Source organism: Stegastes partitus, unplaced genomic scaffold (assembly GCF_000690725.1).
Source record: "Stegastes partitus isolate 25-593 unplaced genomic scaffold, Stegastes_partitus-1.0.2 Scaffold142, whole genome shotgun sequence".
Taxonomy (NCBI): Eukaryota; Metazoa; Chordata; class Actinopteri; family Pomacentridae; genus Stegastes; species Stegastes partitus.
Genome location: NW_007577873.1, coordinates 357,918 through 377,720, shown reverse-complemented (window position 1 = coordinate 377,720; position 19,803 = coordinate 357,918). Strand labels below are relative to the sequence as shown.

Below are 19,803 nucleotides of genomic sequence, written 5' to 3'. Positions count from 1 at the left end.
GATTTAGTTGTAAAACAGTCATGCAGTGTCAGGTGTAGGGCTGCACAATTAAGAGAATATTAATCATGATCTTGACTTTAGCTTCCCACAGTGAAATGAACATTAACAGACCATCTGCTGTACAATCTCTCGGTTTCAAACTGGGTCAATCTGACATTAAAAGACATTATTTCACTATTTTCAAGGCCATTTATGGTCCCACGTCTGTGTGAATAACTGATGGAGACCAGAGGTTTCACTGTGCACACATGAGCACCAAGCTTCTACTGCAGCCTGCATGTGAGACGTTTAGGGAACACTGGTAAATTGTAAAGTCTGTTACTTGGTAGGTTTTCAGCAAGTCATGTGTTTTGGGTGCAACTGAATTTATATTAAGCATCTATGCAGACAATTCCGTTGAAGAATAACCTGGTGTTCAGTTTTATTTTATTTCAGTACTCTGTTTAAGTGTCTTGCAGTTTCTACCACTACATGAGGCAACACAACTAATTTGTTTGAACATTTAAATCAGCATCACAAAGCTCCGTATGACAAATGCAAAGTACCCCCCTTATAAATCATCCAAGTTATTCTTGCATGATGTGGGTGACTTTTTTTTCTTCAAATAGTTATTCAAGTCATCTGGTGAAAATTCCTGTATTTTTTCATACTTTAATATATATTGCAGGATTCCAAATATCACAATGTCAGCTTCTTCCGATGCTGTGCAGCCCTGTTATAAACATACAGCATCAGATTCCTCAGTAAACAAATGAACTGTACAGTCAACTGACACTGATGCCCAGCCTGTCAGGAGGAGTGCACCTCCAGAGGTAAAATAAACACAACATAAAAAAACGAATGCACATTCTCAGCTCTGTTGTGTCATAGAAATTGCTTAAGATGGCATTCTTTCCTGCTCTAATGGAAACGGATACTGGGATAATGCGAGCTCTCCCTTCCTGTGGTCTGCCACAGTGCCCACCCATCTGTCTGGGCGATGGAAAAACTGCTTCTCACACTGCCTGAAAAGACCACTTCTCTCTGCTGGTTTCCTCTGATCTCCATCAGACTGCCAAATTGTTTCATAAAGCACTGTTAAAATATACACCAGCATCTCTTTGTGTACTCAGTGTAGTTGTGCTGGTTATACTTCTTTCTACTGCTTTTCTGAAGAATGAAATAGTCTCATAGTACCTATGAGCAAGTCGTTTATTTGTTATTGAGCCACAGTTGTACTACAGTTCACCCATGCTTAAGATTGATTCTTTTGAAATACCAGCATGAAAGAAACCCTGGTATTGATTACAGATTGTAAGACATCCTAAAGGTCATCACAGCTTTTACGTGGAAAAACTAATGTGATATTGATGTTCTACAAACACACATTATTACTTTGTATTCCTTAAGGACAGGCAGGTATTAGTAATACTCTACATTCAATGCTGCTAAGGTCATTCATTCTGTTGCTCAGCCACTTTATCATTGTACCCAGCTTGTGATAAAAGAGACTGGCACCGAAACTCTTTTGTGTGTCTATGTGTAAACTGTAACTGTAATTTCATTAACTTAGCAAATGCACAGCACATAGTGATTAATGCATAGTAAGCTACTAATAAATAAAAGACTAACAGCAAGCAATTAAACCTAAAACAGTAGTTATAAAATTCTAAAATCCTAAAATTCTGTCAATGTGTGACAATAATCTAACTAGAGCAAAATAACAGCTGTGATGTAGCGCATGACTTAACTGCAGCTGATAAACTGCGACAGTGTGTTACAGCTCACCTGTCTGAGGTGAAGAAAAGTACACGGTTTGGCTTTTTGTTCAATCTTAATTATTTCTGTCTCCATGCCACTGGTCATTTAGAATTATAAACAGCTAGTGAAAGTACCTCACGGGAAAAACTTTTACAATCAGCTAAAAGCAGCAAAACACACTTCAGCTCCTGTTAATGTTTAGTCAAAATCTGGGTTACATTATTGGTTAGTCTCGTTAAATCGACCTTCGTGGCAGCAAAGTTTTATTTTTGTGTTAATTTCAGTTTGTAATAGATGCAAAATTGTAAAGCGAGTTTTTTTTTTTTTTGTCATCTTTGTGGGGATTTTGGAACAATGTTTGTGCAGAAATGTGAAAAGAAATCTTGAGTATGTTGCGATTTCATGCGTGTGTTTCCATTAATGTGATCTAGCAAGAGCGGCATTGCAACTTTTACACAGCAGTAACCAGGATTCTCATTCAGACATGAATGAAGAAAGACCTTGGAGGAGTATTTCAGATTCTGATTAGTTTCTCACCTCCGCACACTTGGCGAATCTCTGCATGGAGTGGATATGATTGTTACAGAAAAGTGTCAGGCAAATCACATTTACCACCAACGACGCTCTGATTTTGTGCTGAAGGGGGGTTTCAGACATTGTTAGATAATCCAACAAGCATTTATTTTGAGGCATAATGAAGCCTTAAGTTGTGTTGTATACACCGGAAGTAAAGCTAAACTGGGTCTTTCTATAAGAAGTCAGTCAGTGGCTCCATTCTGACCGCCGCAGGATTTGTTTTATGTAAAGGAACTTAAGTATATTTGATGAGGCCATGCAAAAATGTTACTTTCATACTTTTCTGTAGCAGTTGCAGGCCCTTGAGGTACATATGGGGGGATTGAAATTCACAATTTTTAATCCATTTTGGCTGGAATTTTTGAGTTCTCACACTTTATTTACTTATGATAAACACGTGAAATGTTTAGGGATGAAAACCACATTTGAGCTCTGTTCAAATCTGTAACATAATCAGATGTATATCCACTCCAGGTGTCTAAAGACTAAACCTTGTTTTTGTTCAGCATGATTTTTTTCTATTACCAACTTTGAGCATCAATGTCATGGGATATCTCATAGCTTTAAAAGCAGACTTGCATCAGTTCAATGTCTATGATGCTGATCTAATGTCTTTTTTTTTTTACCTACATTTTGATACCAGGTTAATGTTCTCGCCATGATGCCTTCTGTGTCAAAATAACTTTCTAATAAAGGTGTATTTTACCCACCCCCTTTGTACTTCAAGGACCTGCAAAACAGAAAATAAAACTTAATCACATATACTAAAGTTATTTTGCAGAAGAAAATTGGCTGATTCTAAAGGGATCAGGTGGGAACTTCTTTCCGATTCAGTTGTTTTTAAGTGAGATGACTCTATTTCACCCACCCCTTGATCTATACACTTAGTATAGGCAAAACACCGCCTGTATTATGAACCATGCAGTATGCAGGTTCACCTGCGCCTTCAGTATTCTATGCTTCTGAGAAGCCAGATGCTAAATGCACCCTTAAAGGTACTTTTCATCGTAAATAAAGCCTTCCGGCATAACAAGCATGTTGCATGAACTTCCTTCCTCATCTACAAACAGCCTTTGAATATTTTAAAAGAAGCGCTGTTGGCATCAGCTTGTAGTTTCTTTTCTCTTGTTTTACTGGTGTATTTCTCTTACTGGCAGCAGCTGTCGCCACATAATGTCTGCTACACTGTCATAGCTTTTCACTGGAAACATTCATCAGCTATTTGACAAGCAGACAAACTGTCATAAAAACAATGTCATCTTGACAAAATGGTACTGTCTCTCCACGCTGTATTGAATGGTAATGATTTATATTATTTTACTCAGTAACACAGTGTCCAACACAAAATTGCTCCCAGCAGAAAATATTCCTATTGAATCTCTAAATATATTTTTTTTCTCTTCTCTTCTTACAGGAAATCATTTGCCAGAAGAACACTGTAAGTACACAAAGCAATTTTCCCTTGCCTTTGCCTTTCACACATTACTCACCCATTGCTCACACATCACACATATTATGTGGTGCAAAGAATATGCTTTTGTAGAGCGTGCGGGGATCACAGTATCTAACGCCTTATGTTTCTCTTCTCAGTGTTATAAAGGCTTTCTCTTGTGCAGCCCACTTTTGTTTAGAAGCTGTGATAAATGTTTAGCTTCGTGAAAACATCTTCGCTTCCACTTTCAAGATGTGTTTCTCAGATGACAGCTGTTTCATGAGTTCCAGTGACTGCACACGCACAATCTGCATAAAAAGGCGCACGCATTCTCAACATTTGACTTGCAAAAGCTGCAGCATTCAAATAAGGTGGTGCCTTAAAGCTAAGAAATCCTCCTCTGTAGTGGTTGTTATCCTCCTGTAGTTCTAATGAAGTCAGTAAATTAAATTAGCTTCACTCACTGAAACCTTTTAAGCAATACTATTTACATTTTTAGAGAGGTTAATGCTTTCTGTGTTTAGATAGAAATGCGGTTTTAATATTTTAAAGGCAATATGAGGAAGACAAAGTGGTGCATGTGTGTAACCCCTTTTTAAAACGCCAAACAGCATTGTAGGCTCCTGAACTGCATGGTGCACTCAGCAGAGAGAGATGTTATTCATTAACATGCAATTTAATAATTATTTCTGTCAGTTTTTGGCAGTTAGTAGAAAGATAACGTCAGAAAGCTGCAAGAGCCCAAGGTCATATCTTTGAATTCCCTTTTTTAAATCAAAACAATCAAAAGAATTTAACTTGCAGTGATAAACAGAGAAAAGCTGCAAATTTTCGCATCTGAGAAACTAAATGTAACAACTTTGTTCATTTTTGCTTGATTCATGCCTTAAAACACTGAATTGCTTATAGAAATTAATACTGATTGGTCCCCGGTAATAGACTAATTTGACACTAGAAGTTTCATTAATGCCGTGGCAGGAGCAGCCTGATTGTTGTCCATGTTCAGGAGTCAGATGAAAGGCTTAGCTCTCCTAAGTGGCTTTTCAAAGTGGAAGGTGGCTTTGTGCTGCATGTAACGTACTGTTCTCTGACTCTGACTCGTACCGTGTGAGGAGAGCTGATTATCACTCACAGTATGAGAGTGAGAACTCACGGATGTCCCTTATGTGCACTCGCTGTCTTTGTTCTCCCTGTTTCCTGCTTGTATTAAGGCACTTTAATGCCCTCTGCACTGGTGCATATGCTCTTAACTAACCCTCTGTGCTGCTAAAAGTGCACCCAAAGTGCAGCATTGGAGTTTTTGGTCATTGTCTTTTCTATCCCTTTGATGCCAGCTGTTTACTCTGAATGCAACATAATTTATATCAGTTTCAAATAATCCTCATTCATACATGCATTTCAAAAAAATAAAAAATCTTCAAAGAAACTTTCCGCTAATAGTCAGCTCCTCCTGAAAGCCAAAAGTCAAACCATGACACAAGCTTTTCTTTTCTAGCTGATAACCAAACATTTCTTCACTAGAAAACTCGTACGTACATGTTACCCAATTTGGATGTCATCATACCATTCGATAGACATTATCAGGGCACATGTTCTGGTACTTATGGGCCAACAGAGACCTCCTCAGCCTTCTAGTTGACTCTGTGCACTCAGTTGCAAAGTGTAGTGTGAATTGTGGGGTGAAAGTCCACATTTCTCTCATCTAGGAAACTTGAGTTTGACTTGCTTCTCAGGAGCTAATTATTTTTTTCAATGCTCTTATTCACATGATGCCAAGAGTTTGCTAATGCTATCGGGGTTAGTTTCTGTTTATCAATGATCAGAATGGATGATAACCTCCCTACTGGACTTACTACAGGGTGGAAGAGGTCCCTACCGGCCCATGTGTGTGGGAGTAATGTATGCTGATAACAGCTATTTAATTGTCTGACAGCATCTAAATCAAGTTTTAGTCCTTGTATTTTGTGTGGAATATTACATAAAATGTAATTAAAATGTAATCAGACATGTTTTGCCTTATATGTCAGATTTGTTGAAGATCAACAGTGTCAATAATTTAGAGTCAGCTGATGAATAAGTCCTGTGTGCACTCTTTAAGCTCTGTGTTGTCTTCCCCATCTTCTGAGGGCAATACAGGTGCAGCTCAAAAAAACAGAATATCGTGAAAAAGTTCCAGTTTATCTTTTGTAGTTTCATTTAAAAAGTAAAACTGTCTTATATTTTGTATTCATTACACACAAAGTGAAAGAGTCTAAGTCTTTTTTTGTTTTAATTTCCAGGATTATGGCTTATAGCTCATGAAAATCTGAAATCCATTATCTAAAATTATTAGAATATTTTCTGTGATCAATTTTAAAATGGGACTTACAATACAGAAATGTCCAGCTTCTGAATAGTATGTTCATTTATGCAGTCAATACTTGGTTGACGCTCCTTTACCACAACATTACTGCATCAGTGCGGTGTGGCATGAAGGTGATCAGGTGTTTCTCATCGTCCTCTTGATACTCCGTATAAGGTTCAGTGGGGTTCAGGTCAGGTAAGTTGGCTGGCCAATCAAGCATGGTAATATCATGGTCAGCAAACCAATTGGTGGTAGTTTTGGCTCTGTGGGCAGGTGCTACGTCCTGCTGGAAAAGGAAATCAGCATCTACCAATAAGACCGTCAGCAGATGGAAGCATGAACTGCTCTAAAGTCTCCTGGTAGATGCTGCGTTGACTCTGGACTTGATAAAACACAGTGGACAAACATTAGCAGATGACATGACACCACAAATCATCACAGACTGCATTTGTCTTTTTTTAAAATACTATTTGAATAATAATAAACGCAAACTCAAGACTAACAATTCTAATATTTTGATATATTAGATTGCTGATTTGAATGAACTAAAAGCCATAATCATCAAAATGAAAACAAAAAGTCTTGCAATATTTCACTTTAAGTGTAATCAATATAAAATATTTGAAATTTTGTCTTTTTCGGTGTAACTTTTTTACAGTATTGTCATTTTTTGAGCTGCACCTGTATATGGATTTTTACCTGCTACGTTCTTCCCTTATTCTTCTCAGCCAGTCTTCAAGGTTGTGCAGTTTGGCACTGAGCAGGTAGTTATAGAATGCTTTGAGGTTTTTCTCTGAACACAGCTGCCTGTAAATTCCAACAAAACAACACTATAAACTAAGATCACAAAGTCGGAGGCCAGACAATAAGCTCAATTTCAGTGTAAAGCTCCATAAATCTGAGAGGAGGTGTGGATTCAGGTGCTAATTCTATACATTGTAATAATTTAGCAAACAGCCAGTTGCTCTTAACTACCATCTGCGTTGATGCAAATGCTTTTAATTTTTGTCTCTCTGCAGGTACAAATGTACCTGATTATTCTCTACTGTGAAAAAAGCATGCGTTTCTAATTCACTTGAACAAAGTGCATTTAGCTGCCTACTGTGATAATTGAAATCCAGGTAATTAGTCTCTATTTGTGTATATCCAGTTCCTGTAACTGGATAGACTTCTGTTCCTCTCCACATTCACTTACTGTACTCACGACTCGTTACCTGAAGTTGCAGCCCACAGGTGTAGCAGAGCTTTAGGCCTGGTGGAAGTGACCAGGTCATGACTACTTCCTCAGTGGGTTACTGACTGAAACAGTCATGGAAATAAAGCCCTGACACTGAGTTGTGATCTGCTCTTTGTGTGTCTCTGCGAAGGTGAGCGAGCGCGCAGTTCTGTACAGTGCAGCACAATCCTGCTGTAACTGCAGATGGATGGATGGATCATCGGCAAGGCTAACAAACCAGATGACTCACTCTGAATAACTGACTCATCCTCAGTCACATTCACCAGATTCCCTGTGAGCCAGAGCTGTCACATGTGTTTCAGCTCAGAAACTTGTTACCTGTAAACGACTAGGGTAGGTTAGCTTCAGATGACCTGCAGCCTCTCTGAAATATGCATCGGCCTGTGACAGCGAAGCCGTCATGTGATCCCTATGACGGCATGATCGCACACACAGAAGCTAAATTTAGCGGCAGTGTATTGCAACCTGTCTGCTTGCACCTAATAGAAACAGGGTTCAAGGGTTTATTTTTGAAAGGCATGCACAGCCTCTGCAGCTGCTGATGAAGTCATGAACCACTGTTGCACAGGAGGAAGTAGTCATCTACGGGTTGCTTTCATTGCTTCGACACCGCACCTTCTTTTCACTTCCTTTTTTTTTTCTGTTGGCAGTGAGAGCAGCAGTAGTCTGTTTACTCAAAGGTTGCTAAATAGCTGAAACCATGATTGAATATTAAAGGATGCAGCTGGGTAGCAGCCCGACCACCTTCAGATGTTGTGTTTCGGAATCGGCACACATCTGACATTCTGGGAACAGCTCTCCTTGAAAAGACCTTGGCTGTTTCTTGAGAATATCAATAGTGGATTTCCTGCCTCTCGCTCTTTCTGTCTGGGCTGTGTGTAAATACCGCGCGCATGTGTTTCCTCTCGGTTTATTCAGCAGCGGTGGGCCACCGCAACGGGAGCATCACGGCGGCTGCTGCTGCTGGAGAATCGTGTCGAGTTAAAACAAATACAGATACAGGATAAAGACAAAAAGCAGATGTCTGGAATTTGCGCTAAGTAAATAAAGAAGTACATTTTTAAGAGCTAAAACCACAGATAAATCTGAAGCAGGCATGAAACCAAGCTACTCCTGAATGCCACTGCTGGAGCAAACAGCAGGATAGAGCTTTGTTTGGCTCCAGGTGAGCAGTCAGACTTCAGTTTCTGCACGATTTTCTCGTGGCCCGGGCTGCATGAATAAGTAGAGTGTGTTAGCGCTCTGCTGTAAGTGTTTATGGGAAAGCAGCTCCTAATGGGGGGCTGTCAGCACTAATGCAGGTCTCCCCTCCCAGCTGCTACCTGTTTAGTCTGACTCACTCAACGCACCGCCACATTAACACTATTGTCTACGCAGACGGATCAGAGATGAAGCTTCATGTCATTACTTGAAACTGTCTCAAACCGGGGAAACGGCTCAGACTTCCTCCAGGCAATCTGCTTCCTCCCTATGCAATCTAATGCTTTACTGCACAATGTATATAAAAACTGCTGGAGATCAGTGTGTTGATCACATCATTTAGATAGGGTAGTTGTTTAAAGAGAATATGTGTTCTGTAGAGCTGCAACAACTCATCGACTTAAATTAATCAGCAGCTATTTTGGCAAACAATTAGTCGGGTTGTGTAATTTTTATGAGGAAATATCGATATTCTCTGATTTGAAGCTGCTTCAGAATTTTCTGCTTTCGAGGAAACATTCCAGGAAATCATCTAGAGCTTTGAGAAACATTAGTGGACGTTTCTCATCGTTTTCTGACATTTTAAGGCTCAAACAACTAATAGAGTAACTATGATAATAATTAACAGTGAAATTAATTATGAGTTGCCACCCTAGTATTTTGCACTATAAATACATACATTATACAGTTAGGCATTTTTTAAACTGCTTATGATGCATGATACTTTAAATTTGGAAATAAGATATATAAATATTCCCATATTCAAAAAAAATAACTGTAAAGAGCTGCCTCAAATTTATATATTTTAGCATACAACATACTGTATCGCGTATATATAGACATGCATTATAATCTATAAATATTTAAAAACAGGGAAAACAAGAATATAGAGCAAAAAATGCATCGCTCTATAAACACATATATTTAAATGTGCTGAGCCTAAGGGTTTGTATTTTTGTGATTTATTCTTGTGGATATTTCCAATGATACACCCACATTTGGCTAAAATATCACTGATGCCACTTTTCACACCCACAGTGTCAAACAGAGAGAACCCTCTGATGTTTAAATGCACTAATATCTCTTTTCTAAAATCGTGTCTCTTGTGTTGACAGACAAGCTCGGCTAACTACACCTTCATCCCGTACATGGTGACGCCCCACAACAAGGTGTACTGCTGTGAGAGCAGCCTGATGAAGGGCCTGACCGAGCTGATGCAGCCCAGCTTTGAGATGCTGCTGGGGCCCATCTGCATGCCCCTGCTGGACCGCTTCATCCAGCTGCTCAAAGTGTCGGAGGCCAACTCCCAGTAAGTGCATTGGGTTAACTGGACCTTTTTCTTGTGTGTTTTCCACAGAATTGTCATTTGATGCATCTTTCCGTTTTGCAATATTGCATGACTCTATATTTAATTTTATATACGTTTCATCTGCCATAGTTGAAATATAGATTTTATAAAGCACAAAGCCTGTATTGATGTTGACCATTGCGACCAATAATAGCAGATAAACAGGAATGCTGAACAATACAAACGTCCTGTTTTTGTGTGTCAGTGGTGTTCTACAAAAGGAAGAGAAAAGTAACTCTAGAAATAAATAAAAATGTCAAGTTTTCAAGCTTGTAACAGGCAGACAGGTTGTGATACCTAAACATTAGTCCTGGTTACGCCAGTATAGGAAACTGCTTAAGACCAGAAAAATGCAAGTACTGCACTTTGTCTTTGGATAATCTGCAGAGAAACACAACTATTAAACATTTGCAGTACATTGAATTAGATATTACAAAATAATGTACAATTCTAATATTTAATGGTAGTTTAAAGACATCAGATTACATAAATTCCACAAATCAAAATCCAAGATGGCAGCCGCTCTGTCAAGCTAATGTTACGTAGTTACTGTTAGCAGGAGTTTTGCTGGGTTCATTCAGTAATGACTGGTTTTGGTTGTTTGGAATAACAAACTGAGGTAGGTTACTAAAATGTATCACAAGGGTTTGCAGTTTTTCATTTCCAGAATGACAACTAGAGAAAAATCAATAAGTACATAAACTTTAGTTCTAGCTTTAGCTTAGGCTAACTTTAGCTATATTGCTGCTGTTATACTTGTGAAAGCTGTGCAGTGTTTTTTTTCTCTCTAAAAACTTTACGTTTTTCAATGAAATTATTCATTTATATAGCTATTGTTGCAATAAAACAACAAAAATGCTCTCCATTTTATGTAATAAAATGTATTGGGGTAAAAACTTTTGTTTTAGCTTTAGCTTAAGCTAGCGATAGCCGTAGCGTTGTTGTTTTAGCTGCTGCGTAGTTGTTTTTATCTATCTACAATGTTTACTCTGTGCTTCACTAAAGTTACATATTTTTATTACATATACTTGTTATACATCGAAAGAGATGACAAACATGCCCTAAATGTTAATTCATGTTTAAGCAAAGTTCCTGTGTTTTGGCTTTGCAGTGGCTAAGTAGCATTAGAAATAGGGTATAAGGTAGATTACCTATTGTAACTGTTGAAGGAAACACTTTATCACTGACAGCACAAAGAGAAAATCTATTTCAAACAATGTCCTACAAACAATAAGTTCTCTTCCTCTGAAATCAGGAATGTCACTATTGCTAATCATTGTGCCCTGTACGTGTGAAATACTTCTTTGTATAAGCAGAGGTTATATTGGAAAACAATATTTGACTGGTTGTTTATGGTCGTTACAGTGTGATGTCTTGTTAAGAGAGAATCTAGCTTGCAGGTGTTCACGTTTGAACAGCCATGACATTTATTCAGAAGAACAGGCTTCTGTTTTATTATCCCACTCTTCCTATTTTTACTTGCTGTAATTATTGTTGCATGCATGCCTCAACTTTGACTTGCGTGGTGATCTACATTTTAAAAAGAAAAGAAAAAAAAAAAAAAGAAGAGATTTGCTGTGCCTCTGTTGCTGGGGTAATATTTTAGGTTCTCCTGCCAACAGGCGATACAGCAGCCAGTTAGTTCTAGCTCAGCTCCAGGAATAGTGACTCAGGTTTTATAGGCAGAAAAGAAGAATGTGCACTTTGATGAAAGCTTCGTCTCCTGGAGACAACATACATAAAGTTATAGCAGCAGAGTTGTCAGCCATCAGTGACTCACTGGAATACATTATGTACATTGTGTGACTACTATTTATGATCACTATTTAGAATAAATTACCAGGTACATATTGAGTGTCCCTGCCTTCGCCCTAAGTCGGCTGGGATAGGCTCCAGCCCCCCCGCAACCCTAATGAGGATTAAGCGGTGTATAGATAATGGATGGATGGATATTGAGTGTGTTCTGTTAAAGGCATGAAATGATGAGGCGACAGTGTTCATTTTGTAATAGTTTAGTGATTAGACAGCACTGTATGAAAGGAAATCAGGATATCATGAAAACAAAACTTTCTCTCGTTTGTCCACATGAATGAGATACAGAGCTGTTGTTGGGATTTTAAAACATTTGGAGCTTAGTTTGCTAATTACCATATAATTGCACCATTTTCAGATTTTTCAGAGCAAATGAATGTAAAGTGTGAAATGCTAAAGACAAAGTAAGATCATCTGCTTTCTTGCTATGCTTAGCCCAGGTTCAACACTATTATCACAGTGAGTGCAGGTGAGCCTTACTAGTGTTTCTCTTATTTGTACCTTTTTCATAATGATCTACTGCTCATTTTGATTCTTCATAACCATATTATTTTATAGCAAACCGGGTGACCGACACTTTAAACAACCCAGGAGAAGAGAAGCAGAACTTATTCAACCACTTTCTCCACAGCCCCCCACCTCACCTCATTGCCTGCGTCATTTTTCTTTTTGAAAAAGCTTCTCATTTCCACAGTGTTCCAGTCAGACCTTAGTGAATTAGATAGCTGTTCGCCACCAGATGCCAACAATGATAAGCCCTGTAACCGCTGTGCTTTCTCTTTCTCACGCTCACACAAAATGTGCGAGTACATAAAGCAGCGTTAAGTCAATCTGCTGCTTGAATAACACACAGACAACCCAAACCATATGTTATTTGCATTTTTGATCAATGATATCACTTTATTATCGAGGGTAAGCGTTGGGTTAGGGTTAGTTGTTAGATTTTAATGCATGATTGAAATGACAAATACATTTAGGGATATTTTTTTTCCATTGTTGTAGTTTTTCAACACCTGCATGAAACATTCGGGGCTGTAGACTGATGTCTAACGGAGCCACTTTTTTGAAGAAAGCACACAAAATGCCCTATTGGTAGAACTCACTTCTAACAGCTAGATTATGTGAATAGAGAGTACAAAGTGAGTCACTGTTTGTCATTTAGACTTTAACCTTGTTCACTCCCTGTAAGAATACAACAAGTTTAGCACAAAAGAGACATCAGTACATTAATCTTTTGATATTTGTTGACCTTAGAGCAAAGTTTTAATGCCAATATCAAAAGTGTACTGTTTTCAAAAGTATATTTATTGGAATAGAAACATGATTTTCTGCAAACCACAAACAAAATTCTCCTTTGCAAAATGTAGGTAGCCATACAATAACGCTTCTTAAATAAAGCATATATTTAAAACTGGTAAAGTAAATTATTTGAACTCAGAGAGAGTCCAATCAAAGAATAAGTGGACAAAATGCTGATCTCAGTTTTGAATGCAAATGTAAATCAAACAGATATGTTTTCTGCAAAATGGCATTAAAATACTTGCATCGGGAGGAAACCCTTTTAAAACTAATATCTACATTTTTCTGCAAGTTTAAGAAGTTCCGCCTCATCAGTTGCAGTGACAATTTATTAGATTTAATGAGAAATATTATTGTGATTGTAAAGTCATTACTTTGCCGCAAGAGCATAGCAATATTTAATTAACATTTATGAGATATTGTAAAATTCTCATTTAAGACAACATGCCTCATATCTCACGAGAGAGTGATCTGAAATTATGTAAAATAGTAGGAGAATGCAGGAGATGAATGAAATCCAGTCATTTTAGAACTGTTTTCAAGGATACCTTAACTACTTAAAATAATTTGTTTAGTCAGGTGTTAATTGTTTGCATGGATATGTTTATCTGGAATAAACACCAGTTTTTAGTTAAAGGCAGCTCTATAATGAGCTGAGGTAGAGTTTAGTTGTATTGCTATATGATATACTTTCAAGCTGCTCATTTCTCGCATGTACATATCCACTTTTTTTTTTTTTGTCTTTTAGTCAATATTTCCGTGAGACGATTTTGAACGAGATCCGTAAAGCTCGGGAGCTGTACACTGGCATGGAGCTGGCTGCTGAGCTCAGCCGAATCCAGCAGCGGCTGGACAACGTGGAGTGCCTTTCAGTCGATGTCGTCATCAACCTGCTGCTGACGTACAGGGACATCCAGGTACAGCTGCTGAGTGTAGACGCTCTGAACATCAACATGCTGTTGTCCTTTGTCAAATACTGTCTTTGGCTGACTCTAATAATGTTTTGTTTCTGGAAATTAATAATATAACTTTCAATGTGGCAGATTCATACATTGACATCTATGGAGGGAGGAATAAGAATTACACACCTTGTTCATTGTCCCCCAGTAAGTTTAGCAAAGCAATAGGACTGCAACAAACTTTTTCAAATTGAGTCATTATGTGGTCCTTGAAATTCAAAAAATACTGAAATATAACCATCACAATTTTCAAAGGCCCAAAAAATGCAATCTTAAAAGCTAAATTATCAGTTGCTGCCAGGTAACTTTCTGGTACTTTTTTTGTATAACAGTGCAAATGAAAAGTACTTTAAATCAAAAAAGAGAACAAAATAAAATAGAACATGATGTCAATAGTTCATAAGACAATAAAATAGAAGAGTTCATTATACATGAACAGTAACTTATCTTAAACTACATAAGCACAAAAAGGTATCTTCTCAATCAAATGCTGTTGCCTACTCTGAAAGGCTGTTTCAGAATTGAGGGCCGAAGGTTCTACTCTTAAGAGATCAGAAGTGATCATTCTAGCTTTACCAGATATTTCGGTCCCACAGAGATCATTACCAGGCATTAAAATGTCCCAAAAAATCAATATACATCCATGGTGATAGTAGTCTGCATTAAAAAATGACCCCACTTTGCACCCTGAGAACATCCCACAAAGTTTCTAGGATAAACTATCAGACAGTCAGCTAACCAGCAATGCCCTTCTTAAGTTTAGTAACAAACTGTCAACTCAGTGAACTGAATATGCGTGCTGATGTCCCTGACCTTGGCAGTGGAAGCTACTGTACAAACCTACTGTACAAGTGAGAGAGAGGTCACTGCCTCAGCATCAATCTGCCTCATCCCTTTACGGGTGTCGTTTTCTCAAACAAGGGCCATTGCAGACCGCCTGTAGAGAGCTCTAGGCAAAGCTTTTGGTCTGCTCATCTTAAATCTGCCGCTCTTTCTGCTCTTTAGTCTCTGCATTGTGATGGCTCTCACAGTCCAGATCCTCCCACTCAGCATAGGCAGCGTTCAGCCTCATGAATCATTCATTAGAACAACAAGCATTGAGGATGTGCTGAATTATTCAACATGCTTTGGGTATAGTAACTATGCAGGCAAGTATAAGAAACAAAAATGTGATGAAGAGGCCACTCAATTATTGAAGTGTCTTTAGTGTTAAGCAGACAGTTGAGTCTTAGAATAAATAAAGGGACATCAGAAACTCTCCCTCCAGGTTCAAAACAGATCACCAGCTCAATACCGTGATGAATCAGAGTGTATGTTTTGAGGGCATTATTGCAGAGATGCACCAGTCCCACACTGTTCAGCAGTCAACTCATCAGCATGTTCCTGTCTTGTTGTGTAGGATTATGAGTCCATTGTGAAACTGGTGGAGACTCTGGAGAAACTTCCCACCTTTGACCCCGTGGCACATCCTCATGTGAAGTTTCACTACGCCTTTGCACTGAATCGGTAAGTGACCCAGTGACTACATACTGACCAGCCTGCACATGCAGGCATACTCACAGATACACACAAAAGCTCTATACGCACAGAACTAGTATTACCAGCGGACCTTGAATTACATCCTCACGCCTGTTTCATGTGATGCTTTCACAAAAGAAAAGCAAAGTCTATGCTTTACTCGAACTTACTGACAATACCCACAGATGTGGCATTGATAGGCTGCCACATAGTGCTGCATCTGCTAAAAGACAGCAAAGTCACCACATGCTGCCATGCATGTGCTTTATCTAATGATCCTTCAAAAGTTTGCTCTTCTGATGTATTTCTGTGAGTGAATCTGTATGCTAGGAAGTAACTTCAGCACCCAAAATGCTCCAAACACCTCCAGTGTAGCCTATGTAATTTTTGAGCTGCACAGATGCAGAAGAAAGGTGCAGACAAAACAAAACAAAAACAAAAAATCACAGAAATGCAGATTCACAAGCCTAATTCTGTGTGTGTTTGGAGGGAGTGGACATTGGAGAGTAGGAGTGACGGTCCTGCTGGTGTGGACGGGTTAGCCTTTAGCCTAGCATGGATCTCTTTTGCTCTTCCTTCTCTCTCGGGTAACTGTCGGCGTCGTCGGACTCCGTGTTGGCGTAGTATGTCCAAATCACAACCGATCGCTGCAGTTTTAGCGTTGTTTATTGTCCTGATGTTTTTCCAAGTCTCTCAGCTGTAAGTTTTGCGAAATTAATGTTTGGGATAGAGAAGACACTCAAAATGTTCACTTTCGTTGTCTACTGAAGGGGCCGCTGCGTCTATGTGCACCGCCATCACCACGGCAACCATGAAACACAGTACAGTGATGTAGCTTTATGTTCCCATCATATGAAGGCAATTGCACATACCGAGGTTGCCTAAGTTGAGAAATTATTAACTTAAGAGAAAATGTGTCCTTTGCCTGTTTATATAAGGCTTCCATGTGTGCATGCATAATGTTAAATGACATTTAGATTAGAATGGATAATCTTTTTAGGAGTTTATAGTGAGGGATTATCATTTTTTAATTTATTTTCTGTTAGCAGGCAGGAAACATGTAAACTGTATGTAGCAAATCAGATAAGCGCTTTAAGTTCAGCATAATGGGTACATTTCTTACATTTTTTTTTTGAATGGCAGCAAATTTCTGTTGCCAAACAGCAATGATGTTGTTAGTATGTGTGCCGCAGCTCTGTTCAGGAAAGAGACAGATGTAGAACACAGGAGGTTTTCACTGCCTGTTTCTCACCAGCTGCTTTTCTTGTAAACTTCCTGCGGTTTTCATGGTGCGACTGCCTCGAACAGCAATAAAGCGTGCTGTTCTTTAATTTGGCAGCAAATGGAAAATGTTTCTGCAGGGTGCCAAGATGCCCGTGTGTTCGCTGTTACTATCTGGCCGATTCCCAGGATATGATATTGTGCTCGCGAGCTCAAGGCAAGACGTTTCGTGCGACAAATTCATTCAATAAGTGTTAATGACAGAAAGATCTCCCTCTGTCGATAGACTGAGATGCTTCCCTCAGCATTAGAACAGGATGCCATAACACAGACACGGATGTAGGAGGTCTTTTGTGTCAGTTTACCTATTCAACAAAGCTGGATGACTCACTATAACTACAGTGGCTGTTACAGGAGATTGCAATGCCATGTATGCTGCAGCTGAGTTTTCTGATATGTTGTTGCTGTTGAAGAAAAAAAAACTTTTTTTGGTTTGGCGTTTTGGCCCCCCCTTCTTTTTCTTTTTTTTTTGAATTAAACCCTTTTGAAACTTGCCGGATTTTTTTAAAAAAATAAAAGATTTTGTGTTCTGTGCGCTATTGTGTATTTTCTAGTCATAAAAAATACGTTTTTCAGAAAGCAAGTGATTGGTTACCAGCTTAACGGTTTACAGCAGAAGTACGTTAAGCCCTGAAACTTGATGCAAACAACTCTGTCAGGTGTCCTGTCTTTTGTTGGTTACTTCCAAACACCTGTGTCTGTATCAAAGCAGTGTTAGAACACCTGTCCTGCTGCACCCTCTGAAGCATTATTTGGACAGTATCATGGCAATAACATGAAAAACTCAGGTGAAGAAGGAAGACAGACAGATAATGACAATAAAACACACCTTCAGGCTATGCTAGATCTACCTGACAGGAGACGAACAAGTTGGTAGGCTTCAAATGAGACTTAAACCCTTAACAAGCTGGTTTGAGATGAACTTGACAGGAGTGTGAAAGCAATGCAACGCATTTTTTCGGAACTTCTGCGTGGGAGAAACTTGCTTTCTACTGTAAAAAGAATGCCATGAGTGTGTAGTGAAGTGGTGTACAGTGAAGTATTACCCTCTAAATACGTGCAAAGTGCAAAAAGTAAAAGTAATAATCATAGATAAATGCCCATTTGAGAAGAATTTTATTGTCCCATTGGATTATATGTATGGATGCATCATTTTTAAGCATGAAAGCCCCTTCAGACACCACGAGGCATGCACTGAGCTCGCACCTGGGGACTTGCGGAAGACTTAGCAAAGTACACAGTTTCGAAAAGTTCAAGCCAAAAGACATCATTAAAATATTTTGCATGAAAATACCCTTTTACCTCATCACCACAGTTACAAAACTTCTGTAGCTCTGTAGAGCCACTGAGATACATAACAAACTCTCTTAAAACTCTTACCTGACTGCAAATATGCAATGGTTAAAACACACCTGACATAGTTGTAGAGGTCTGTCCTCCAGACGTCGTGTCACAAATGCAAACTTCATCAGCTTTTCCTTGGCTGCACGGACATTGGTCGCACTGTTCAGTTGTCAGAGTTCACCTAATTTGAATCTTGACCACAAGCTCATCAGATGCTGAACTCTGCTCAAAGTACCACGATTGAAAATAATTGATTTCAGTGTGCAAAAGTACCTTTATTACATTTAGTCTGACAGGTCCATTTCCTAAATATTGCAGCTGTTATGCAGGGTTTCCTGTAGCTACTTTATAAACTGATGGGTAGTTACTCTGTAATATTACATAATCATTTATTAGCTGTTTATATTAATAATTAATGATGTTGTTATCATAAGTAACTTAAGCTGTGATAAATGTGTAGTCAAATAGAAGTCTAAGGTGGCATAATAGCATAGATGTACTTAGTCATTTTACATCTCCAACTTTGGATAAGAAATTATGCTTTTTAGTTTTTTTAGTTTATTTTTTTAACATTTTATATTGCTAAGAGGGTCAGGAATACATTGATTCATTTCACTTTTTGGCATTTTAGTCTTTGTTTAATTGTGTAGAGAGACAAGAAACGTAGGCAGAGAGAGAATGGTGTGACCTTGCAGTATATGGTATGGATCATAAGTAACCTGACACAACTGATGACATGCTTAGTATATAATTGACTCCGGTTGTCTGTCAGGAGACATGAACCTAAATCAAAGGAGCATTTTTACTGCAGTCTACAGTTGATAGATACACGCCCAGATACAGATTTGTTACTTTCACATTAAGAAAACCTGAGATTATACTTTGGTAGGTAATTACTGATATTGTAACTGTTTTCAAAAAGCCATACCTGTCAAATGTTAGTTGCAGGTTGTAATAGGCCTTACCATAGAATAACAAAGTCAAAAAAACGGTTCAATTCTGTGTGAAACCCTTGAAGTGGAGTTGTATAAATCTCTACCTTCACTATTTTCACAGAGCTCTGACTCAGCAGCATTCAGCCCACACCAAGCCCTGAGATTATCAATATTTAGCCTTAATAGGCACTCAGTCATTGATCTGAAGTAGGTGCTCTACTTCTAAATGAATCTGCTCGGTTGAAGTGGCTCCAGCCTCAGGCATGTGAGTGCTGAACGCCGCTCAGGGGCCTGTTGTGCAGGGCTCGCTGCTGAGAGCTTGACAGCAAAGAATCTCCTCTATCCAAATACCCATCAGCACTCTGGAGAGAAGAAAGAAGGAAAAAGAGAGATGCATGAGAAGAGAGCAGGTCTCGTCTCCATGAGTGCTCTTCCCCCTGGACTGTCTCCATGGTAATAGCTGTCAGCTCATATGTTTTATTTAACCTTCATGCCCTGGAGGAGACCCACACTATGTTTATCAGTATTTTTTTTCATGACTATCACACAATGTGTGTGTGAGACTTAACTTTATAGGATGGCGCCTCTTATTTATTTCTGAGGTCTGTGTTTTGATATAATCTATAACTCAAGAGAGCAGCCTGATTGAAATGTCACACCGCCAAACAAAAATTCCCCAACGGAGCACATGTTCTGAATAGATACTGAATAAATTTCCATAATGACGAACAACAAGCTTTTCCTGAAGCTGTTAAAGGTCTTTGTTGATATTAACCAT

General features: G+C 38.7%; 1 protein-coding gene across 1 annotated transcript in view; it reads left to right on the top strand.

Annotated features, from left to right (window-relative positions):
* Positions 1-19,803, top strand: part of map3k5 (mitogen-activated protein kinase kinase kinase 5) — an 86,080-nt gene that overhangs the window by 26,781 nt on the left and 39,496 nt on the right. Inside the window, exons 3-6 of the mRNA XM_008279035.1 lie at positions 3,731-3,754; positions 9,645-9,838; positions 13,737-13,905; positions 15,347-15,453. Of these exons, the coding sequence (XP_008277257.1) occupies positions 3,731-3,754; positions 9,645-9,838; positions 13,737-13,905; positions 15,347-15,453 (494 nt within the window). The remainder of the gene's footprint in view (positions 1-3,730; positions 3,755-9,644; positions 9,839-13,736; positions 13,906-15,346; positions 15,454-19,803) is intronic.